The sequence below is a fragment of the Ctenocephalides felis genome, unplaced genomic scaffold (genome assembly GCF_003426905.1).
Source record: "Ctenocephalides felis isolate EL2017-DRISC unplaced genomic scaffold, ASM342690v1 CF-g0.4_SCAFFOLD_01886, whole genome shotgun sequence".
Lineage (NCBI taxonomy): Eukaryota > Metazoa > Arthropoda > Insecta > Siphonaptera > Pulicidae > Ctenocephalides > Ctenocephalides felis.
Window position 1 is genome coordinate 43945155 of NW_020538040.1, and position 27020 is coordinate 43972174.

The 27020-nt window shown below is 29.2% G+C and overlaps 2 protein-coding genes across 2 annotated transcripts; both read right to left on the reverse strand.

The window, feature by feature from the left end:
- Positions 1-7: 7 nt before the first annotated feature.
- Positions 8-2642, reverse strand: LOC113375000 (protein ABHD18-like; the record flags this gene model as incomplete). The annotated part of the gene is given in 7 exon segments (XM_026614954.1): positions 8-52; positions 121-198; positions 454-592; positions 700-811; positions 878-1064; positions 2321-2405; positions 2477-2642. Coding segments are annotated over 7 exon segments (738 nt in total), but the record flags the coding sequence as incomplete, so codon positions are not given.
- Positions 2643-3239: 597 nt separating this feature from the next.
- LOC113378085 (translocon-associated protein subunit delta-like) lies at positions 3240-4539 on the reverse strand. The gene is made up of 3 exons (XM_026618597.1): positions 4180-4539; positions 3907-4009; positions 3240-3455 (listed from the first exon to the last, which is right to left on the reverse strand). The coding sequence occupies exons 1-3, from the start codon at positions 4432-4434 to the stop codon at positions 3298-3300; spliced, it is 516 nt and encodes a 171-aa protein (XP_026474382.1). The 5' UTR covers positions 4435-4539; the 3' UTR covers positions 3240-3297.
- Between the last annotated feature and the right edge of the window lie 22481 nt (positions 4540-27020).

The window sequence follows — 27020 nt, forward strand, 5'->3', positions numbered from 1 at the left end:
ATAAATATTGTGTTTCTAACAGTTCCCAATTAATTGATTGACTTAGAACACCCTAAAAATAATATATAAAATTAATATTAATATATATATTTGATAGTATTTTATTTACCCTGGTAAAACTGCAGAAGCTGTCGACCATGACAAACAAGGAACCAAGACTATTGGTTTTGGCCAATTTGTGGCAGCCAATGACGCCATCTAAAATAATATTTCATTAATATATAATTACTCTAAAAAAAAATCGCTTGAACTAAAATCTTCAACAAAATCTCACCTTACATATGGATGATCTTCATCCTTGGCACAAATAAATTTCAAAGTTAATTATTTTTATCTCAACAAATTTTGACAAAACTTTGTTTTATTTCTACTTTTTTTTATTAATTTGCCTCATTATAACTACTGCTATTACTGTACTCACTTTAAATAAAGCAAAAAAATAAGTGTACTCACATGACCACCCATAGAAAGGCCAGTAACACCTAACGGGCCAAAACCATTCCGTTCACACCAATGAAATAGAACTAGCGACTCTAAAACTAGACATCCTCCCATTACGAATATATCGGTCACATTGTGAAGGCAAGACCGCCTGCAGACAAAAACATCTATATCTTAAATCAAATATTAGAATTTCTATAATTATTGTGAAAAAAAAAGTATTAATGCTAACAATTCTCAAGACATAATTATACTTACACTTGGTCTTTAGGTTTCCTAAGCCATAGAATGGGTTTTTCTAAAATGATAGATCCGATACCTGACTCTTTTAAAAGAGGTTTGGCCATATATTACGTTCTTCTCCAAAATACTATAAATCGAAATAAATAGTTTCAAATAAAAATATATTTGTGATATTATATATGCTGCTTCATACTCACATGATCTCCTGTGCCAGCCAAATGTAAACACATAGGCTTGAAATTGTTCTCTTTCCATTTTAAAGGTAGTAAAATTTGAAAATGGGCAGATTTTGCTGCTTCGGGAACTAAGTCTGGTAAAAACTTATCAAGTGGTGTCACAAAATGGCCCTCTAAAACGCGGCAGTCAGACCACACTTCTTCCTAAGAAAAATTGAATTTAAAAATATTTAACATGTAACAACAATTCTGATTTGAATCGAAGCGAATATAAACTTCTATATATTAACTTGTTTTTAGTTTCTTTTAAATGTTACACCATGAGAGTATTAACACAACTTTATTAGTACATAGATTTCAAAATAAAAAAAAATAAAAAATAGTTATAACTGATGGTATTGTTCTGTTTTAAATACAAACTGATTTGTGAATATAAGTATTACAAACATCAATTACTATTTTATCTAGAGTCATTCTAGAGCAGTGGTTCCCAACTTTTTCAATGTCACTACCCCTGTGAACAAGTATGGGAATTGAGTTTACCGCTACCCTAGCTAACTTAAAATAATTAAAACCACACAAATTTGAACTAAATATGCTTATTATCCAACTGCATTTATAGAACAAATGCTTGGTCTTTAATTTTGGCAAAATATTCTTTTTCTTTTTGTGTTCTCTGATTTTCAAGAAACAATCCAATTTCTTCTCGTAATTCGTAAACCCTACTTACAAACTTACAACTTTGCCTCTTGATACCAACGCACGCCTTAGGGGCGCCAAAATGAGTTTTGAAAATTAAATTTATAATATTTTTTATTATTTATATAAAATCTAGAATACTTAATAAATTATAATAAACAATCTAACTTAACTAGGGATACGGAGACACAAAAAGCGTATTTGTTTTGCAATGTGATATCAGTAGAAACAAATAACCGATTAATAACTCTGCAAATTAGTAAATAACAACTCTGTTTATTGCTTAATCTGCTTATTCAATTTTTTCTTTGTTTGAAGTTACCGTGAAACCGAAAAGGAAATTATCTAGTGTTCAATCCCATAAGAAAATTTAGTATAACATGCAAACAATATGACAAACTGAAGTTTATCTCATTTATGGATGTATGCATATGAGAAATTCTGATTAAATTACTCTGCTAATTCTTCCTAAGTGATAATATGAACTTTGCAGTATAGCATGTGCTAATTAAAAACCGTTAATTAGATATGTTTAAGCAATAAAGTATATATATTTTTAAAATATATTTAATAAAGAATATTTTAATTAATCATTTTGAATCACAAATTACAAGCTCACAAACTTACAAAATAAGCAATAACTTAATAAAACTCATATTAAAGGGTATTTAGATTAATATCTGTTTTTGCATATGTTCAGGGAGTGTTTACACTTTATACATGTTAAATTACATAATAGTATCCTGATAAAATCTACTCACCTTGGTTATAGTCACAGGATAATCTTTATCTACTAGTTTAAAGCAATTTTCTCTTTTTGATATAATTTTTCTAAATTCAAACAACCTGCAAAATAAACATTTTTATTGATAAATTACAATATTTGTGTAAGATAACATAACCTATATTATTGTTACCTTTGTAAGTTTTCTGGTTTACCCCATCCTTTTGTGAAAAACTTAGTTATCAACAAGCGTCGATAAATAGAATCTAAACGACTTGGTGGCATGCCGACTTTTATTTAAAAATCATGTTTTAAAAATACATTTTCACGCAGAGTAGCTACAAATTGAAATCACAATATGTCAAAAGTCAAGGTACCGAGTTTGAAATACTTTCGAAAGTCGCCGCTAGATGCTACACCATCGCCCACGAAACGGCTTTCAAATCTAATCTAACGTCTTGCAGATTTAAACTTATATTTTTATTCATAATCATAATACTTTAGCGAACTGACATTACAGTATGTTTTTCAATTCAAATAATTTGATATGAAGCAAATCTTATTTATTTCTAAATTTAAACTAAATACCTTGGAAGTTTGTGTAACTAACATTTTTTTAACTTGTTTAATTTTGATTTTTTTACTTTTTATACAATATTTCCATGTCAATTTTGTTATAATTTATTTTTACATTTTTGTTATTTTGTAGTAAAATATGCATAATAAAAATAAAACACTTCTATAACTTCAAAAACTTAGCCTATTTTATAGTTCTAAAGCTTTCATTGTACTATTTTGAAATGATGGAATTGCAATAACAAAATGTTCATGAATATGAGATACACATATTTTCTAATTAATAATGTCAAATTTAACATAAGTTGGAATTCAAACTACAATTCAACTGTAAGATTATTTTGGACTTGATAGCTCTTGTAATGAAAAACTAATTATAAAAAATCCAGATTTGTATTTAAATAAATAAAATTTTAACATTCACTATAATTAAATCATCTATAATAATAATTTGTATTTGGAAGTAAATGCTAAGTAAGCTACACCAACAGCAGCTAATGAGGCAACCAATTCAGAATTGACCCATGGACCAGTAAATGCACCAGGATGTGAAATAACGATAGTCACCAATGACCTGACAGCACTGGCATCTTCACCTGTAATAAAAAAAAGTTATAGATATATGTTAAACTATTTGTTTTTTAAACAGAGATGTCACATTCCAAATGAAGCATTTGATTTGATTTTGGTAGTTGAAAACGAGAACTTTACATATACAAAAAATCAAAATTATTTGGGCAAAAAAGGAATAACTTATAAAAGATTAAATAATAAGAAAGGCAAGTGAAAACCATGAAGTTATGAATGAATGAAGTTAAGTTCTTAAAATACAAGTGGACAAATCAAGTCCCTTTAAAAAAATAATTTACACTTAAGTTCTATCTTGAAGCTATGATATTATAAGCTTATAGCTTTGACATAGAATATACAACAAAATAAATTTATAAACTCGCTTATGAGAGCGTAAAAAAACTTCCAATAAAATTTTAAACTCAAATTTTCAAATTATATTATCTCAAATTAGCATTTATAATATCTTCAACTTACCAGATCGCATAGCTTTACGAACTGCAGTATAACCTTCTTCATCATATAATCTCACTTTATGATCACCACTGCGAGCGTTGTTAATTTCTTCAGTCCAGCTAACCTGTAAATTAGAAAAAATGCTTGTACAAATCGAGAGTATAATTATATATATATATATATATATATATATATATGTGTGTGTATATGTGTGTGTGTACGTATGTAATGTAATGTAAGTAATGTGTATATGTATATACAACTGTGACAAAATATTGAGAATCCCTAACTTACTTGGTATTTATTATCTCCAATTCTAGCAGTCGGCATTACTTTACCATCAATTTCAGCATACAAAGGTATGCCACTAGGAACACTTGGACTGCATTTTAATGTAAATTCAGCAATAAATGCTATATTTGTAACAATTGTAGCATCTTGCGTAGTGAAAGATGTGGCTGTAACTTCTGGATTTGAACAACTTGCCGCTAAAATAGTTGAAACAGTCGCGGCTAACACCACAAAACAGTATAGAATACTTGAAGCCATATTTTAAAATAAAAGATAGACTAATTTTGTTTAATAGAACACCAAGCGGCGGTAAGTACTGACAGAAAATCGAAGTGAACGTTTGCCAATCTTCAGCCACGTAGCTGCCGTATCGAAACGTGTTGTCAAAATATGTCGATAAAACAGGGTTCTGGATTTCTATTTTAAGTGCTGGTGCCATCGCTAAGCAAATCCGCGAACCACAATAAAGTAGTAAGCATAGATAAAAGAAGAGTAAGTAAGAGGTAGTAAGACTAAACTAGCTGTAAGTGGAATTCTGCCTTAAGGCAATTAAGGCATCGTGCCTTAAGGCAAATTGCTGGAACTTCCCGTACCAAAAATTATTATTTTTTTAAAAGCCATTAACATTTTTGAAAAAAATTAGATTTTTGAGAAACAAAAAAAAATGCTTGAAAAAAAAGGTCTCTTTATTTTGGCATAGTTTGGAAATTCTGAACTTTTTTTTAAAGCAATCGTACTGCTTTAACTGCATAGAGACGAAATGTCAAAGCGCGTAAGCGCCGCGTCACCGTCTAACGGATAAAAATTGGTACGGAACCCATAGGAATGTAAACAAAATTTATACTTATTGTTAAAATCTCTATAAAATATCTGATAATTAGATGTGCATATGTCTAATGATCATTTTTGACCGCCAAATGGCTTTTTGTTTTACTTTTTTCATTAGATCTCCGAAACCGCTAGACCTGCCTTCATGAAAATTCTTCATCTTGTCAATACAAGTGAAATGTTTTTTGAATTATTCAAATCGGACGCTCCGTTCTCTTAAAAACCGTGTTACCGTTTTTGGCACTTTTTGCCCCGTATCTTCGGAACGGCTAGACCTGCCTCCACCAAAAGTCTCCTTATCAGGACGTCTCCTTATCAGTACGAATCGAATGTTTTTTAAATTATTTAAATCGGTTGATCGGTGTTCTCGAAATCGTCGACGAAATTTGTATCCAAACACACACACACACACACACACGCACACACACACACATACATCCATTTATTCTAAGGTATGCCAAAATATTCAAAAACCTTTGAAACGTCGAGAAATGCAAAAATTTTCATTTTCCTACGGGAAGTTAATTAACGTTCAGATTTCAAACTAGTCTTGCCATGCATTTTGTCAATAGACTCCACTTATCAAAATTGACATTTTTCGGCTAGCAAATTAATGAAAGTCATTGACCCCAGGTGTTTAAAAAAGACTTATGGCAATTCAACTAATTATAAGTCATAGCTAGTGGAGCGCATGACATCGTGCCTTAAGGCAAATTGTTGGAACGTCCCGTACTGTAATGCACTTTTTGCTCTGTATTTTCGAAACGGCTAGCTCTGCCTTCGCCAAAAACTAATCAGCACGTCTCCTTATCAATACGAATCGAATGTTTTTTGAATTAATCAAATCAAATTTTTTCTAATGTATGCCAAAATATTCAGAAACCTTTGAAACGTAAAGATATATAAAAATTTTCATTTTTGATTTTTTTGCGATTACTATAACTTACCCTACAGAAAGTTAATTAATGTACTTTTCAAATTATACTTGATTTGAATCAATTGTTGATGAATTGCATATAAATTCATTGTTCCTCAAAATGTTACTAATATATTAACACTCGGTATCCCCCTGAAGGGATAAGGTAAGTCTAACATATCACTATCGATTGTCTCCTTTCGAGGCACTCGGCAGTCGATGCACACAATGACCACTTATTAAACCGCTTCTCATAAGCCTATAATATTTTAAGTTGATCGATTTGACTATCAACTCTATCACTATGCGAAGTTTTGTCAAAATCCCAGAAACATTACGGGATCGCATGGCCACCGATGAGCACACAATATGTTTTGTATGGAATTGTCATTTGATAGGTTCACCACGAGTAATCCACGATTTCCGGCGCGGTCTTCAAGGTGTTAAGCCCAATTAAATAACAATTGTTTAAAAAACTATAATTTTATAACATTAGTTTATTATAACTTTGCTGAATTGTCATAAATTTTTTAGTCGCCGCGATCAATCTTTCTCTTCTCTTATGTACTGCCGGTGGACATGCGGTGTTTTACATATTTAATGGTCCTTAGCAAAATTGGCGATTTTCCGCAAGAAAATAGAAGAAATAAAAATTATCGTACGCCAAGGCCTAAAAAATTGTATGCAGTTTTACTATTTGTCAATGGCCTAAAATCCAAACTTAAGCAATTTTAACAATAGAACTAATATTTGACGAGCTATTACTTGCTCGTCGTAAAATTAGTAATTAGGGTTATTTTTATAAATAATAATAGCCTGAATGCTAAGATTGTTTATACTTATGAATTTCATGTTAGATTTTTATATATGAATTGCATAAACTTCATTACTTGTTGGCTGTTCTAAACAAGTTGGCAAGATTAAGAGTTAATAATTCACATAAAAACAGTATTTGAAAGTGCTTCAGAATATATTCTAAATATTCAGATGGTTAAAATGAATAGTTTCATTGAGAAAGCTATAAATTTACAATAAATTTTAGAATGTTCGTTAAAACCATGAACTCCAAAACATATACACAAAGTTTCATTAGAATCATTCATTTTCAAAATCAGTTCAGGATTTTTGGCGAAAACGAGGGTGAAAAATTTCTGCTAACAAATTTCTTCAAATAACTTTTAAATGTTTGAAAATATATATACATCATTTTATCATATATATGTTAGTAGTCTCTGCTTAATATTTTATAATAAACAGATTACAGAATAAACTCACATAAAAAAATAAGAGAAAAATTTTGAATTCGGAGCAGTCGTTTTTGAGCAAACATCGACGAAGGCACAAATTTTGGTTCACACACACACACATATTTTATTTCAATTTTGGTGTCAAATGGTTAAGAATGACTTGAAACGACGAGAAGACCCAAAATTAGCATTGCTAATTTGAAATAAGCAAAAAATAATCTTTCCTCTTTTATTCTCAAAATAAGTGATATTAACGGAAGAAGTAGCTTATAAGTGGCAAGTAGCACGACATTCAATTCATATTTCAGTATAAATTGATTTATTCGATGTTTTGTTGAACATGTATACAAGTAAACACACACATACACGCACATAAGATAAAATATATAACATAAATGCATATACACGGCCATTATATAAAACGTCCATAAAGTATGTATGATCATCAACATTAATTAATGTATAATTATGGTAAGTGCACGATTTTCCATATTTAACATTGGTTCTCGAATATAGGTGAAGGTGCTACTAACATTGAGTGAAGCAAATTCGAAGGCCGGATGCTGAGCAATGCTGTACCAAATCTTATGCAAAAGATATTCTTACTCAACAGTGATCGCGATACTTCACGCGTTAATGCTTCAAATCGAAGTAGTTTGAAATTTATATTTTGTAGAAATAATTAAAAAATAAGTACAAATAAGGTACTAGTGTTCCAAAAGTAATGTGCGAAGAAAAGTAAAAAGCAATAAATCGGACATGTGATACAATACGATATGAAGCTATATATCAAATTTAGCATATTGTGTTTAATCAATACTTAACACTGTTTACATCGATTGCTCAAGTGAGAATTAGTAAGTTTTATAACAAATTATATAAAAATCCAATAAATATTCACGCAAGATGTCAATAAACATTTCAAATAAAAATACAGTGGTATCCCGCAAAACGTGTTAAATTCGTTCCATACAAATACATAAAAATTTGCTATGGGAAAAGCGTTTTTCCATACAAATACATAAAAATAAAATCAATTCGTTCTGTGAAAATAGAAAATAAGACATAATTTTACATTTAAAAAACTATTACTAACTTACAAAATAAGTTATTATCAGAGTGATACTGTTTCCCTTTAAGCGCTTTTAGCTCCAGAATTTTTATAAAAACTGTCGATAGTTGTTTCTTATAATCTCTTCTTTAAGATATACGGCAAACAATAGGCAAGCTTATCATTATACAAATTTCTGATTTTCCTAGCATCAGTCATGCTTTAGAAAAAACATTGAACATGAAACATTTACAAATGTTTGCAGTTCTTTCCATTTGATCAAAAAATCCTTTATGACTTTATGCGCTAGAAATCTGCTGACTGGTCTTTTCTTCCTCGGTTTTAGATGATCCACTTTCAAAGTTTTGTGAATGTGAATTACCCAAAAAAACATGATGAATTAGGTGTAAGTTTTTTCTCCAACAAGTATATTTTCACAGCGGGTACAAAAACTTTGCAGGTCCACTTTTTGAACTTATTTGAGCAACATATTTTTGACTACAAATGACAACGGTTCAGTACATTTTGTGAAGCTAAAGATCGTTGTTTGGAAATTGGAACGTTCGCATTGTGCAGGATACCACGTATCCCATTTCAAATATTTAAATATGTAGCTTTTGACCCTTACTTGTAACGTTCAATTAGACGTTTTTCATAAGTAATATTAATCAATATTACTTGGTCTAAAGTCTGTGTAATAGGTGCTACCTACAATTTTGTATAAAGCAATTATTATAATTAATAACTAAAGACGTTATAATCATTGCATGTTTATCATAAAGGAAATGATAAGCTGCAAATCTGAACAACCGGCTATGGCGGAGTTAATTCCTGATATCGTGATAGAAAGTAGCTATATCTCAGAAAATGCAAACGACGAGACTAACCAGCAATCAGTTAATCACGAAATTCCAATGGTGCAATTATTGGACATTCAAAGAGAGCAAGGGGCTGCTTGTGGATTTCATCTAACGCGCAGCAAATGGGATCCGTATCCTTGGGTACATATCGTAGTAATATAAAATTGACTATAAGAAAGTAAATCCAAAAATTATTATTTATAATGATTTCAAAATAATTTGCATATAAAAACGTTCTCAAAAAACCTTTTTTGGAGGCTCCAGACTAAACTGACAATCCATACATCCATTCCTATTTTTAATAGGACTATTCAAATAACATAACTCAGACGTACGTCTTAGAAGATAATCTGCTAACAATATTAATTATTAAAAATGTAAATATTGGAGGTATAAATTCAAGTCGGTTAATAGCTTTTAAAAGAAAAAAAATTATTATTATTATTTATAAAGTTAATATTTTGATTCTTTTTATAATACTTATAGGTCAGTGCTGTGGACCCGAATTCCCCAGCAGAATGTTCAGGTTTACTAATTGGAGATTGTGTACTGGAAGTAAATGGAGAAGATATACTAGGCATGCGCATTGCAGCTGTGGCTAAGCTTATTGCCGAAGTTGAAAATCATGTCTCTTTATTACTTTGGAGGAGTGGAGAGTATGCTAAAAGAAATCCGGAAGTAATCCCAAAAACTATAAATTGTCTAACATACTAACATCTATGAATTTTGCTCTAATTAAGTAATGACTATTCAAGATCTCATTCCGATTTTTTTTTTCTTGAACGCAGACACTATCTTTTAAAATTTTCAGTTTGATACTATTAAAAAAAAGTTACTGACTATTTTGATTTGAATTGACTGTAAAATTGGTGGCGCAATATAATTGTTTAAAGATAGTACCCTTAGTACTATGAGTAATAATAATAAATAAATTTGTGCAACTTAAGTTGTTTACCAACCAATATCTACAAACATAATTTTAAAATTGTTGTATTGCCTATAAATTACTTAATGTATTTGTTTTAGACTCTATGCAATGGTCCAATGCCTACCACGCTCCAAAGACTATCGGCAAGTGTTGCGACTATTTTAAATGCTATTGAGTGTCCTATTTGCCTTGATACAATTTCTCCACCAGGTATGCAAAATTTATATTTCAACAATTACGGTATTTTGCTATTATTTTGTAACACTGGAAAGCCAAGTGGTTCAACATTTTCGTAAGTTTTGCATATAATTTAGTAACCAAGCAATTTAAAATTTATAAAATATAGAATATACGCAGATTTTGCTACCACAATAAAATCTTAAGAAAATCAAGAAGCATTTTTCAGAATCAGTTTAACATTCAAGACACATAATCATTTAAGTAGTATTGATATTTAAAATGCATCACTTTTCGAATAAAAGCTTTAGTTGAATCAAAAATGAAATGTTATATTCAATAACGACATCAATTAAAAATAGTTACTTTGGATGTTTAGGTTTGAACTTCAAACATATGCTTTTTTTTTCTCATATTGTTATAGAAAGACATTTTTGTTATTGTCGAAATAAATGGTAAATTTTTAATTGAGCCTATTATTATTGAGTTATAAATTATTGCTGGATATGGCTCAAATATAGCCTCAAGTGAAAATCGCCTCTCGTGGATATAGTTGCATATATAATAAAAAAAATGTCAGCAAATACTTCGAATATAGATAATTAGTCATAACTGGACTGGACAACTACTGGGTTGCCATCCATCCAAGATTCATATAATAAGAAAAGTCAAAACAATTACTGAAAGTCCTAAGTGTGACAGATTGTAATTAAAATAAAAACAATAAAAAAAATTGCTGGATATGACAATGCCTAACACTGCAGATCACACATCACAAAAGATGCACCAACTCATTTCAAAAGCTAACGTCTATTTTTTTGTGGAATTGTGAAAGAGTCATTAATACCTTTACTTTTACAGACCATTATGGGTTTACTGCCAGCAGCAGAAAAAATTGTAATTTATGTCAATATCATATAAGCGTAAAGTAAAATTTTTGTTGAAAATATGTAAGGAAATTTCACTTTATGATGGACTGAAAGAAAAATAGCCACAATGTCCTATTAACAATTAAATTTAATGATAATATTGATTATATCCAATTAGTCGTTATTTATCAGGAAATTGATCCGCAATACTTCGTTTATCCGCAATAATTTTTTATTGTCCTCCGCTTTACAGCATTTTTAGCCACCTACATTATTCATATTATTTTCATCATATTCTATACAATTCTTACATATATATTTCTTATACATTCATCATATATATACTATCTCTTCTTATATCCTAATCTTCCATTCAATTTTCTTTCTGCAATTCCATTAAATTTTCATTCTTCTTCTTGTTTCTCAATATTCTCATCTTCTAAACTAAACTTCTTTTTTCCTTCTTACTTCTAATACAATTTTTTCTTATATTCTACAAATTAACAATTCTTAATCTACTTTAATATTTTATATTTTTAATTCTGGTATTGCTGGAGATTCGAACCGAATTCCTCCAGCGTGTGAGTCGAGAACGCTACTGAGTGAGCTATTCTCACCACGATTACATGCTCTTGCTCATGATATTGTTTATAATAATATATAATATAATCTATTTGACTTTTTTTGGTTATCCATTTGTTCAATATTTATGTAGCTTGATGCATTTTCCTTAATGTACTCAAAATAAATTTTGGATATTTCCAATAAATATATCACTTTTCACACATATCTAAAGTAGAGTTAAAGAACGTAAAGTTTTCACATCGACGACATTAACATTAAGCAGTTACAAAACTCAATTCGCATTAGAAAAATTGAATATTAAAGCTCAATTTTACCAATTCTTTGAGCATACAAATCAAAATTGTGATGAATTTAATTATGTTTTCATATTTCACTTATAGCTTTACAATGTGTCCACGGTCATTTGGTATGTTCCGCCTGTCGCAGTCGATCAGATCGCTGTCCAGTTTGTAGAGAGCGATATGGTAAAGCCAGATCGTTATTGGCCGATCAGGTTAGAGATAAAGAAATATTAGTTTAAATTTATTTAAAATATTTGAGACTGTAATACAGTAATACATAATCGTACTAGTATAACTTCAGATAATATCATCGAAATGGTCAATTTCGATACTTTGAAAATTTCATGATATATGTAATGTTAATTAAAATTAAAATGGTTGAAAAACATTGCCCAATATTATCATATTTTACTAGGTTTTCAATGCTCTAATTGAAGCGTTCGAGTTACGTGTAGGACCCGATGAGTTACCGCCAGGAAAAGTGCGAGAAAAATTATTTGGGCCAAGAAAAACAAAGAAAAGCCAGGAACAGACAAAACTTCAAACGGTTTCTCATACACACAAATTTTTAGCAAAAATCATGGGCAAGTCTTGCTCAGTTGAAAACCTTAGCAATAGAAAAATGGAGGAAAACAAAATATTGTCTTTGTCAAATGAAGACTTCACAGAGATAAAGTCAAAATCACAATCTACTACTGAAATATTTAGGTAATTAATATATCATTCAATCTAAATATATCAAAGTACCAAATATAATTCTATTTTGCTAAAAATATATATAAATAAAATATATTCTTTCGCAGAAGAGATTTATAGGTATTGTATAGATCACATAGAGTCTTTGCAATAGTCGAATAAATTTTATACACTATTGGTCAGTAAAGCATCAAAGCAACTGTTTTTATATAACAGAACATTGCTGTTTATTATTTTTTAGTTATTTCTAAAAAATAAAAAAAATGATTTGTAAGGAAATTAAGTACATTTTGCACACATATATACCAAAGCTGTAAATTTTCCCACAGAGTATTTGAAGTCTCACTCAATTCACTGCAGTATAATTCAAAGATTCAATGTTCAGATTTTGCTTCATAAATAAAAAATAACGAATTGATGAAAATTGCGGTAATAATATATCAGAACCTTCAATCAACAAATGTGCAGGTCAACGCTTTGCAGTGGGTAAACCATCCATATAATTTGTCCTTAGTTGCCTCTTTCACTTACATACCACATACTTCTACATTCACAATCCAGTTAGTTACTAAGATTTTTATGAAAATATTTTTTATACCTTTTTATGGCAAACGGCCGGGTCAGATAGTATATATATAAATTCATTACTTGTGATAAAAATAGCACAAAAGCATATCATTGTCGTTTTTCAGGCTACATAGTTCAATATCAATACCTCGATGTCCCTCAGCCAGACGTCTGAATTGGTCTGGTTCCAATGAAAGTTCGCGTTACTTAGGAAGCAATTTGTCATGTAATTTTGGATTTAAGAGACCAGTATCTAGAGCATCTTCAGCAGAATGTTTGGCAGATTCTAGACAATATGATAATGACATTGCTTTAAGAGTACCAGAAATACAGAGCACAACTTGCGAAGAATATATTTGCCCTTATATTGAAGATTGCGGTGATATGATAAAAGGTCAAAATAATCTGATTTTGTCTCATCTGATTGTCTCTTTTCCAGGATTTTTAAAGATCAGTTTATTAACACTGAACACTTAAAATATCTTATGTCAATCTATTATAATAGATATACTTTTTAATTCAGATTCGGAAATGTTTGTTCACATAAGTAAAACTCATGGGCCTGTAATGTTGTGGAGTACACCGGTTGATATTAATATACCTTTAGAAGAATCGATCATGAATGTTCATTTTGTAATGATGGTTCAACAAAAAACCATTCATTTAAAAATTAACATTACGCCATCATGCAGGTAATGTATAAAAATGTATATAAAAGAAAAAAGAATTATATATCAAAAAGATATGTAAAGCTGGTTAACGAAAAGTACTAGAATTGAAATATTTTTAATACATCGCAAAATGAGTAATAATTTTTATGAATAGAAAGAATATTTATAAATAGCATTTGTCAATAGTACGTATGATTATGAATGATAATGGATACGTTGGAGATAATTAAATAAATAAATATTTCAACGTTTTAGTGGAATGGGAGATCTTTTAATTTGGAGTTGGTTACAAGGAACATCAGAAGAAGCATCTAAATTTCAACTAGAAGTTAGCATTCGAGCAGACCAGTCTAGTGATAGTTCTGAAATTATTGAAGAAACTCGATTGTTAAAAACAGAACTATTTGCACGAAGCTTCGTTTACTCACTGAAAGATACTAAGTGGAAGGTAAATTTGTAAAACCGACTTTCTTAAGAAAACTATCGGTGGCATTGGAATTTCTTTCAATTGAATATGATGAGTAATAATAATTGACTATACTACAAAGGAAGTTCCAACTATATGCTAATTGTTTGTCATTACTTAAACATATTATATATGGTTAATATTTTAGACATACACATACTTCATTATTACTAAACATTTTAATATTTACATATTGTAATTTTCTTATAAAATGCATAATTTAAACAGATGTGTCACTCGTATAACATGTGTATATTTATAATGAAAATCTTTATAGGATATTCAAGAATCGCGGAGAGGAATTTATTTCAATGAATCTACTTTATCTGCAAATCTAGGAAACGTTAAAGTTTTAAATTTAAAGGCAGCAATTGCATTTGTGGAGACATGACTTACATTATATAATGTACATCTTATAAAAGCATGCATTTTTATTTTGTAATAATATAATAAAATATAATTGAACAGCAATCAGAATTCGGCATTCCATAATCTGTTGTGATTACAGTTTGGTTATGGTTATTTTTTTACTAATGTCGATTAGAAGGCAACCCACCAGTTACCCCATTATAGTTTTGAATAGAAGGCGACCCAACGGTTGTATTTTTCTAACTGTGTGATGGCCGAAGGGAATATTTTTATTTGAAAACATATTTATGGTTAACATTACATTACATTTAAAGTAAAAGTAAAAATTGATTTCACTACTGCTTGATATTAGGTTACACTTAACGTCGAATTTGTGATTGAAAGCACGAGCCAGATTTGTACTAAACACCATTTTATAGCGACTCTATAATTCCCAATATTTGAATAAAATTGATCACTAAATGGAATTCCAACTTTAATTAATTATATATTCCAAACCATTTAAATTTGTAAGAACTATATAGATGGAAAAACATTTCCTTTTCAAATTCAGTTTCCTATGTTATATTTGATTGTTATCATATCATAGAATATCACTTCCTAATAAATGTGCTTTAAATAAAAAACATTTGCATCGAATAATATTAGAAAGCGCAAAATAGAATTCTAAAACGCAAAGGTACTGAAATGACACGCGGTCGAATATAATCGTTGATACCATTTAAGATATCTATGACTATCGTGTTTTATGATATAATCTAATCAGGAAACTGAAACTATGCAGTGCAAAATTTATTCATGATTTTATTACTCACGGCAGTAGTTATTAGTCTAATTTATTCTTTTCATAGTCTTTATCAGCCTTCCCAAGAGTCTACATCAGTCATGTCCAACCAAAATTACTCTTTCGGCCAAAATTTAGGAATGTACAAGACGCTGGGCCGCCAGTCATCTGAACAAAAAAAAAAATCAATTATAGAGCACACCCGCCCTCAAATGAGAAACGTACTCACAAATAGGATATACACAAATATAATATAACCTTCTAAAATTACTCCCTAACTTACGAAATTTATCTTCCTGGTTATATCTTCCATAAAAGTCGAAAATATTGATGTCATCAAATCTAAATTTTAATTCTGAGTTGGACTGCAGTTCGATAAGTTTCAGTTGTAAATAATCTCGAGCTGCATATTATTCTCATCAATATTAAATGGACAAATCAAGATATTGTACATTTGCGCAACTTGTTTTAGGTTAGCAAATATTTTTTAAATTTCTCAAGCAAATTTTTAAGCCAATATTAAGAAATGGATTTATTTTCCATTTCCAAATGAGGGATATGAGTGGCAATTATTCTATTTCAATTGGTTTTGAACATATTTTAATTGCGCAATAAAGGTCTTTATGTCTGGATAGCAATTTGTAATTAATTTATTCTCTCCTCGAAGAAGAGAGAATAATAATTCATTTAATGATAATAAATTCATTCAATAATCATTTAATTTAGTTGTGATATCTAAGACTAACAAATCCAACAATCATGTTTTTTGCATAATTGTGGAACCTCTTTACATTCTCGTTAAAAAAGAATTTGTAATTTCTTCACAGAGGTTCCAAAATCTTAATAACGTTTACCACGACCCATCATATTTAAGCGTACATGATATATTTAGCGTACTCGAACTGCAGTTCACGAAATAGTTTTTTGAAACTGGCCCATAGATTCTCTATATGTAAAAAACAATGACAAATAATTTCAATATGCTTGCAAATTAAGCTACTGCTTTTACGTTTTACCCTATCATTCATGGTGCTCCATCTGTCGTAATACCAAGAAGTTTCTCTTAAGTATAATTTTCAATCCTCCACAAATTTTAGAATAGTATCTTTAAAAGCTTTGCCCGTTGTTGTATGTATGTATGTATGTATATGATTTTTATAGAATGTCATGAACTATGAATTATTAAACTTTAAATATTAATTTGTGTGATTTCTTTTTTTTTCAGATCATGTCTGGTCTACATCTTTGATCCAGAGCCTGAAATATGGCTTTACTTAAGTTACTTAAAACAATTGTTTTGTCTAATAATCATAATAGCTTACTCTTCTTTGACAATGGCTGTTTAGTGCTTTAGTTCCTCCCCATATCTCACTCGTGCATTGTCCGGGGCGATGCTTACCAAGTACTCTAAATCCACATTTTCCTATTGCCAATTTTCTTCATATATTCCAAAATGCTCATATTTTTTCGATACCATTATTAATATTAATTTGTAGATGTTGATCTTCATTTCGTTTACTCATCCCATTTCGACGATCATATTTTGTAGTTCGGAAATAATCTTCTTTAATAACTATTACATGTTCCTGTGCCAAAATAATTTAATTTTTCTACATTTTTAAGTAAAACAAAATTCTCATTATTTTTCCTATTTACAAAAAAAAATCATGATTATTGACTGATTAGTTGTATCAATGTTAGTGCGAATTCTGTTATGTGTACACATTTTTAGATATAAAATACAAAGTTTAATACCATATATAATAATATAATAGTATGCCAGAACGTTTGGAATTAAAGACTATTTTATAAATCTTTGTTTTTTCTTTGTTGGATATATCGCCCTCAAAGAACTTACACACACACACACATATTATATATATATATATATATATATATATATATATATATATATATTGTTATATATATTGTCATATATGTTATATATGATATTATATAATTTATTATACACAAATAATAGCATCTACAAAAAAATTATTATTTAAGAAAAAAATGATTTCAACATAACATTAGCTCCGAACATATCACGGAGTAAAACCCGTTTTGGCTACTTTCATTCAAACTTTCTTTTGCCTCAAGAAAGTATCTGATTCCTATGTTGCGTATTGACATTGTTTTAGTGCGAGAAAATGTAGTACTCTTATGCTGCTCATTATGCCAATGAAGTAACAGGTGACTTACGATTTTTGCGATAATATGAAGTATAAAAATATTTTTTAGATTAATTATGATCAGATGATTTCAACTTCCGTATTTTTCGCATCTCTATACCATACGAAACATGATTCTTTTTATTTTTGCATTTTTCAAATTTAACAAAGTAACATAATGATAGCAAAGATTACTGAAATATTATTCCGCCAAGCATTCGAACTTTATGATTATCAAATTAATTAGCAGTGACCCAAAGAATGTACTGAAGAACACCTTTACGAAATTGATCACCTTATTCTTGCAGAGATAGCATGATGCTCCAAAACGAAATCTGAGATGGTACTTATTTCATCTATACACGATATCTATTTCACGTATATTAGTATTAGCACTTACATTATAAATGCATCAGCATTTTTTGCTAATTACTGTTTATGTATTCTGACGACTGTTCATAATCTTTAATTTATCGTTTTGTTTAAAGTTCTTAAACAATCGCCCTTAGTGGTTAATTATTTGAATAAAATTTATTTTATATTTATTTAAGAAAAAAATTACAACACAAAATATTTTACAAAGCTTCTTTTAAGGCAGGTTCAGCAATTTCGGAAAATCGGTAAAAAAAAGTAATAAAACGTGCCATTTGACGGCCACAAATGATCATAAAGCATATGCATATCAAATTTACCAGATTTTTAAAGATTTTGATTATAAATATAATTTTTTTTACATTTCTATGGGATTTTAGATCCTAATAATTTTTGTCCGTTACACTGCGTTTTTTTATATAAGAAAACTTTATATCTTGAAAAAAAAAAAAAAATTAAAAAAATTCTAAATATAAAAAATTAGAAAGAATTTCAATTTTTTTCAAAAAAGTTAATTTTTTTCAAAAAAATCGAAAATCTCGAAAATCTAATTTTACCCACGTTTTCAAAAAATTTTAAAACTCTTTTCAAAAATTTAATTTTTGGTACAGAGAGTTCCAGCAATTTTGCACGATGTTGCATGCACCACTCGTTTTACACTCTCATTTACAAGTTTTTTATTGTTTACACCTCGAAAGTATAAACCTAACGATATGCAAGCTATTCTAGAAGATATATGAAAAAAAAGTTAAATCTAAATAATTAATTTTATCTTAAGCATTTTATGTTATTAACTATATATTGTAATTTTGTATATATTTTAATTGTTATTCATTATGTAAAATAATTGTATTTTTGAGTCCTCTTGGAGAAATCTGTGGGCTATATATTTAAATAAATAAATAAATAAACTAGTGGGGTGGGTGGCATTGTGCCTTAAGGCAAATTGCTGGAACTTCCCGTACCGTAACGAAATGTTCGAGGATTACTGAATAGATTACTATAAATATTGTAACATTGTCTAATGTTTATAAATATTATATAAACTGAATTGCAGAGTTGAAATTATTTGTAAAGTATATTAGAACTATAGACAGATTTAAAAATAAATATTTTCGATATACAAAAAACAAAAAAAAAAAAAAAAAAAAAAAAAAAAAAAAAAAAAAAAGATGAAACATTTTTTTTTCCAAAATCGATTATTTTGTTAAGACAAGCAGAAAGTTCTTTGAATCATTTAAATCGGACGCTTAGTTCTCTCAAAAACTGCCCTTTTTTACATATTTAGCTCCGTATCTTCAAAATGGCTGGGCCTGCCTTTGCCAAAAACTAATAAACAGTTCTCCCAATCATTACTAATTGAATGTTTTTTAGATCATTCAAATCGGATACTCCGTTCTCTCAAAAATACGATTTCTATTTTCTGCACTCTTGGCTCCGTATCTCCAAAAGGGCTGGACCTGCCTTTGCCAAAAACTAATCAGCTCTTTTCCCTATCAATAGGAATCGAATGTTTTTTGAACCATTCAAATCGGTTGATCCGTGCGCCCTAAAACGTGACTGGAAATTTGTATCCACACATACATACACACACACACACACACACACACACACACACACACACATCCATTTTTTCTGAGGTATGCCAAAACGTTCAGAAACCTTCAAAACGTCGAGAAATGTAAAAATTTTCAATTCCGATTTTCGGCCCATTACAATAACTTACCCTACGGGAAGTTAATAAATAAATAAATAAATCTAACTAAATAACGTGTATTTGAAAAATATATTGAGATATAATGAACTAAACAGTCGTGGTCTAAAACAAAAAGACTAAAAAACGTAAAAAAATACTTATATTATGAAGTTGACAATGTGGCGTTTATCTAGTGGTAGCGAAGTCATGCGATTTAAAGCGATGGCTGGTTACACATCTTTTGACTTCTACTTTCAAATATTGCTTTTAAAAAATTCATAACTTCACTTGATTTCGAGATAATGATCGTGGATCTTTTTACCCGCGGATTTTCAAATCCTACTTTATCCTATAATATGGAATATACCGGCAATGTAATAAATCGTATATAGTGCAATTAGAAATAAAAACTTCTCCAAGCATTTGTGAACGATGACAATTACATTCCTTTCCAAGTCTCATAAATCACAGCATATTTAAATTAGTAAAACATTGCAATAAATATGCTACGCTAGAATGATATCATTCAAATTCTTATCGAGGATAAATGTGATTAAAAACTTGTTTTGTCACTGAATTGAATCATTGTACTGAAAATGTGTGAATAATGAACGTCTATGCCGAATTGTACAAGTTCTGTCGGGTTTCAGCGCTGAACGTTGAAAATTTTTCTCTGCGGGCACTCGTGCATGGCGGCGAGTACAAACTTGCCTCGCCAGCAGTTTCCAAGTACTCTCAAGGTAAGCTTTATAAATCCGCCAGCCCTTCATAAAGATACATATAAGGGCGTTGGCACATTTATATCCAGACAGAATTATAAATTTAAAACGGCAGTTTAATAGATCATACATATGTAAGAAATTTATCATATCAAGCAGAGAGGTAGAGAGTTTCAAAAGTGTGACTTAACAAGTCGGGGATTTAATTTATTTAAAAATATATTTTGATTTATTTAAAAAATAATCCTTAAATTTATAATATTCAATACACACAATACATATATAGGGTAGAGCAGGACTTAAAGGACCGCGGGTAAAGAGGCCCACCACCCATATCTCAAACACTACTAAAGTTAAAGATTTTTTAACAATAATATTTGATAGTAGAGGAGAAAGATGTTTAACCAGCCATCGCCGTAATTCTCATGGGAGATAAACGACAATGTTTGAAAATCCATAACAAAAGTATTTTCTGTCGTTGTCCAGTCTTTCGATCGTGACTCACGATTCGTGAGCACTGTTGTTTAGTTTAAGAGATTTTAACACAATTTTTGAGTCTACATTATTTAAATGTTTTATGAGATATATTTTTATTTTTAAGTTAGATTTAACAGTTTTTTTTATATAACCTTTAAAAAGGTTAAATGTGGGTGTACTAAAAAGACCATCTGAGCCTTGGCAAAGGTTTAAAGAACAAAGAATAGTAAATGAAAAAGTGATATGAATATATACTTGGAACAAAATATATAAACCAGTAAATATATTTTATAAAAAAAACAGAATTAATGCAAAATATTAAATGGTTTGAAATAATGTGAGCAAGATTCAATAAATATCTAATTCCCATCCAATGAAAATTAATTTAGAAAGAGCAATTCTCTATTTTCAGTCTGCATTCTCGGTTAAACAATAAACTAAAAGAGAGTTACCACAATCTTACGCCTTTTCAAAAAACCCACACATGAGGCTGATTTAAATCGAATGCAAATTTTATTATAGCGTAGGATATACTATTGTTTTGTTTTTTTATATTGTATAAAAAATAACTAATTTGTTTACATCGTTTGTATATGGTTATTCCAGAAAACAAAATAAACAATCAATGCCATGTGTATCAGACATAACTTGTTGCAAGTTGGTTGGCAATAATTAAAATATAATGAAGCAATATCCAAAATGTATCAAATCAATAGCAAGTGGTAGAAAATAAGTGAAACAGAAGCCCTGAGCTGGGTTTCATCAACTTTGCAATCCATATTTTAACGTTTGATAATATTAGTAACTCGAACTGATCCAGATTTGTTTAAATATTGCTATTTGGCGGTCAAAAATGATAATTACACATATGTTCATCAAATTATCGCGTATTTTATAGAGATTTTAAAAATAAGTACAATATTTGTTTTCATTTTTATGTGTTCCTTACACAAGATTCATGATATTTAAATTTCACGTATATAACCGAAACAAATGTCCTCGACATTTTGATAGTATGGATCAGCCGACTAGAATGGGTTTCAAAGTTTTCAAAAAAAGTCGATTTTTAATTAAATATAAAAAAAATTCAAAATTCTCCAAAAGTTGTTTTTTTCAAAATTAAGAAAAAACGGTACAGTAAGTTGTAGCAATTTGTCTTAAGGCACGATTTCATGCACAACTAGTTTATTTACTTGAATTAAAAAAATAAATATTAATGATGCCTTGGAAAAAAATACTATGATTAAAAAAGCATGAAACAATTAAAACCCACACAAATTTTATTAAAATGGGTTTTCCTAGGAATGAAAATGTATCTATCTCTATATTTATATATTATTTTGTTCTATGTATACTACTGCGTATAATATTTATTTTTTATTTGTATATCAATACATCTTAATGACAATTAAAATAATTAATAAATTTGAAAAACAGATATTTTGAATTCAACCATAAAAACATAACATATGTTTTTTCATAAACATATAAATAGAAATCTGTTTTTACCTGCCCGTATGGTAGGTTATTTTAGTCTTCCAAAAATGAAAAATGAAATTTTTTGCATATCTTCACGTTTCGAAGGTTTCTGAACATTTTGGCATACCTTAGAAAAAGTGGAAGTATGCGTGTGTGTATGGGTATGAATGCAATTTTTCTTCCACGATTTTAGGCGCACGGATCAACTGTTTTGAATACTTGAAAAAATATTTGATTCCTACTGATGGGAAGGCGTGGTGATTAGTTTTTGGCAAAAACTTGGTCCAGCCGTTTCGGAAATACGGAGAAAAGAGAGCAGAAAATAGAAATTAAGGTTTTGAGAGAACAGACCACCCGATTTGAATGATTCAACAAACATTCAATTTGTAATGATGAGAAGAAGTGGTGATTAGTTTTTCATAAAGACAGGTCCAGCTCTTTGGGATATGCTAATAATATACGAAGCTAAATATGCAAAAAATCGTAGTTTTTGAGAGAGCGATGCATACGATTTTAATAATTCATGAATATTTTGCTTTTGTTGACTCTTTGAAAAAATGATTAGTTTTTGAGGAAGACAGAGATTATTTTTTTATTTCAAAATATTTTTTTTTTGAATATCGAAAATAATTCAGAAGCTCGCTTACATACTTCAAATTAAATAATTTTAACTTTGCAATTCAGTTTTTATAATTCTTAGAAATATGATTCTTAGAAATATGAGTCCTTAGAAATTTTTATTATTCTTACACCGCTTCCTTGAGTTTTGTTTATTTACTTTTCCTGTAAACATATATAAACATCGTCATCGAATTTATAAGCTCTTATACATTGGCTAATAAATATGATAAATGGAAGTTGCAGTATTTATAATAATCCATTTGAAAACATTTAATATTTGTTCAATATTTCATTACAATATATGAAGTTCCAGCAATTTGCCTTAAGGCACGATGCCACTAGTTACTTTTCGTATTGTCATGTTCAAATTAGGAAAATCTGTCATAAACAATGAAAACGTAGAAATACATCATTTATATGGTATGCTAGAGGGGATAGCCCCTGAATCGAGTCAGCCGCCGCTCTGTCGTATTGACAACAGGCAGCGTTCGCTTTTAGTGAACTCCGGGCTTCCACGGCGCGCTATTCAAAATTCTGATAGCCATACTATCATGAACATCTGTATGAAAGTGACAGTGCGGATGATAAAGCAATAAAACTGATCAAAAGATACAATTTCCTATTGTTTAACGACACCTTTCAAGTACAAAGACAGAAAAGAGTGGGCACTGAATCCAAATTTTGCAACTATATACATTTATTCTTGTGTAAGTCCAAGAAGCCGGCCGTAACACCTCGGCATAACTCTGATTTTCGCAATCCGTTACGCTCATGCGAAATTTCAAATATTATAAACATTCTATGTGGTTTTTTGTAAAGTTGTTATTTAATGAAAATATAGTTGGAATGGGATTAAGAGAGTTGATTTTAGTGGAGTGTTTGTGAACGGTGTTAATTTTAGGAAGTGTGTAGGTGCCGGATTTTATAAACAGAACTATTTTAAAGGTAAGATATTTTCTTTAAATCATTTTTAAAAATAGATGGATTATTTATGTTGTAAAGTTTAAATCCTAATTTCATTTCGCTGAAATAATATTGCATACTTCATACATTGTGTATATTTATGAATCTAACAAATTACCTGCAGTAATTTAACAATTAACCAAAATAATTCATAGATCAATTTTGAAATAAAACACATATAAAATTAATATTATATATGCAATATGAAATACAAATTTTTATTACGATTAATTCATTATTTTTTTATATCAAGATTGATTCAGTCACTAGCATTTGCATTGCATTGAAGAAACTTTAAATTTAATTAATGTATAAAATTAATTGAATCCACGTTCGACATTGAAAAATGTTTACAATAATTTGATACAAGAGATGATAATTTTGTTCGAACAATATAGCATTTCGTTTTGATAAGACATTTCAGTTAGCAATAAACGAATTTATTGCTCATTTGGATTGTTGAAAAGTATTCCCTTAAAAGGTCGATATAGTTATAAATTATTTATTTAGGGATTATTTTTTAAAACGTTTATAAATAGTCGATGTAAATGATCAAACTGGCATTAGTAATAATCAGAATATTAGTATACCAGTATTAATTTTTCATAGAGATTTTAACAACGCATGACTTTGCTACCAAATTTTAGACTCTACATCTTAATTTACAAATTTAAAATTTGTGTTTAAAATTGTGTGTGTACTAATGAATCTTTTTATGTTAAATGTTGTAAATCTATTGATGTTAATTTTAATTAGCACACAATACATATAAGATTTAAAAACAAGGATGAAAAACTTTATTCTTATAATTGAATATAAGATGCATAAAAATTTATCTCCTGGTCTTTTTTGTCCATAGGCGGTTATGAGGTTCAATGTCTTATTTTTAATTTTACGAAAGAAATTTTATAGAATAATAGCAACATTATTCAACTAATGCAAATATTGTTATGTTACCAATGTTAAATTTTATGGATGCATTTTTTATACAAATAACACTTTATATAATCTTGATCTGGTATTTCGTCAGAAATATTCATTAGCAGAGTTGGAATAACTATTTATTTAATTTATTTCTACTAAAATTACTTCTTTCAATTTAATTAATTTTTTCATTTGCCTACAATTTTAGGGGTAAAGGTTCAATTGGTCCTGTATACTCCCAGCAAAATGTAAGCTTTTATAAAGGTTATATAAAGAAAAACTGTTGAATTTAACTTACAATTAGCAATACATCTTATAAAACAATTAAGTAACGTTATTAAAATTATATTAAGGTCTCATTAGCTAAACAACCGTGCTCACAATAAAAAAATCTAACAACGAAATAAACTTTTTTATTGATCTTCAATTTATATCTTTATCTCCTGAAAGCGAAGTCGTAAGAAACGAGGTAATAGCTGGTTATACGTCTTTTCCCTCTACTTTCAAATATTGTTGTCAACACATTCTTAACATTACTTGTTTCTTAGATATCGATTGTGGGCCTTTTTACCGCGGACCTTTGAGTCCCGCTTTTTCCTATATAAATATAAGTATATCACAAAAATTAATTTATTCTCACAGAATCAATAAATCACTAATCATAAAAACGTAAAACCATGTGAGACCAGAATAAATAATAAAAACGGGTTTCACGCAACAGATGACATTTTTAAGTCCGTTGCTTTAATTGCATATAATTGGACACACGGAAAAACACCGAATTTGCTTTAAAATAAGTATGACAAACTTTACGCTACTTGAATGTATCACAAGTTGTAATTCGTAAGTCACATTTCGGTAATATCTTGATATTACTTAATTGCGCTCTTACACAAAATTTCACAATGAGAATAAAACGAGCTAAAGAGTAACTTTCGTTTTCTAACAAAATCTGGCAATCGCGATAGTATCAAGTGCAGTACCTGTGTCTAAATTATGCACGGGTATGGTGTAAACTTGGTCTGTCTGTATTGCAAAACTGATAACGATTATATTATTGTAACATACGCGTATAGGTTACACTCAAATTGCTTCACCAGATAATTTTTTTTCATATATTTTATGTAGTATTCTGAGCCCATCATGGTGTAATGACCAAGAAGTTGAGCTAGCACAAACTAGACCGGGTTCGATCCCAAATTTAGCCATCTCGATATCAAGCAGTATGATATGACCTGCTACAGATATACGCCCACACCTTTATTTTTTTTCAGTTTTGAATTTTTTTATTGCATCATATGGAATATGATACAATATATATATAATTATGTTCATGTTTTTCTACCCTATATATATTTTACATTTTTAAATGTTTCTAATTTAATAAAAATAATAAATTCTATATGCAACAAAAAGAAACTGTTAGCAGTTTTTCAAAAACAATTACATCTCCATGTTAGAAAAATAATAATAATAATAAGAAAACAAGTATACGAAAGATTTATTAGCCCACACTACTCTACACATAAAAAGAAGAGTAGTTGACCGCTAGGTTGCTTTTTTATAAATAATACGAGGCTAGGATGCTAAACAGCAAACACAGCCCATAAAACTCATAATTCTGATCGCTGTTGAAAATAAAAGCGTTATTCTGAATTTTTCATAAAATTAAATATAAATATAAGTAACAAAATATATTTATTGGTTTTAGGATTTCCAAGAAGATTCATATATTCATTTTCTATATATCCCAACTCTCAACTCTGTATTTCAAACGGAGTATGGGCAAGACAGACACCAGAAATTTTAGGAAAATCAAAAAATCTCAAGAAAATTATATGGGCATTCATATTGAATTGTACATCGTTTTATTCGTAATTTTATACTGCCTCCAAAAAAATTCTATGTATCTTTAAACGTTTTTCCTGTAGTATAAAATATTTGTGCATAGTTAGATTTTTCGGTATACATAATTTTTATAGTTAATCAAAATACTATCTTTTAAATGCAAAATGGGATATACTTTGAGCAACTTTGCAAAATATTTCATAAATTCATGAAGAAACCATATAAAGTATTTGCCTCAAAATTCTTAGTATTTCTTCCATATATGGCAACTTCGTACTA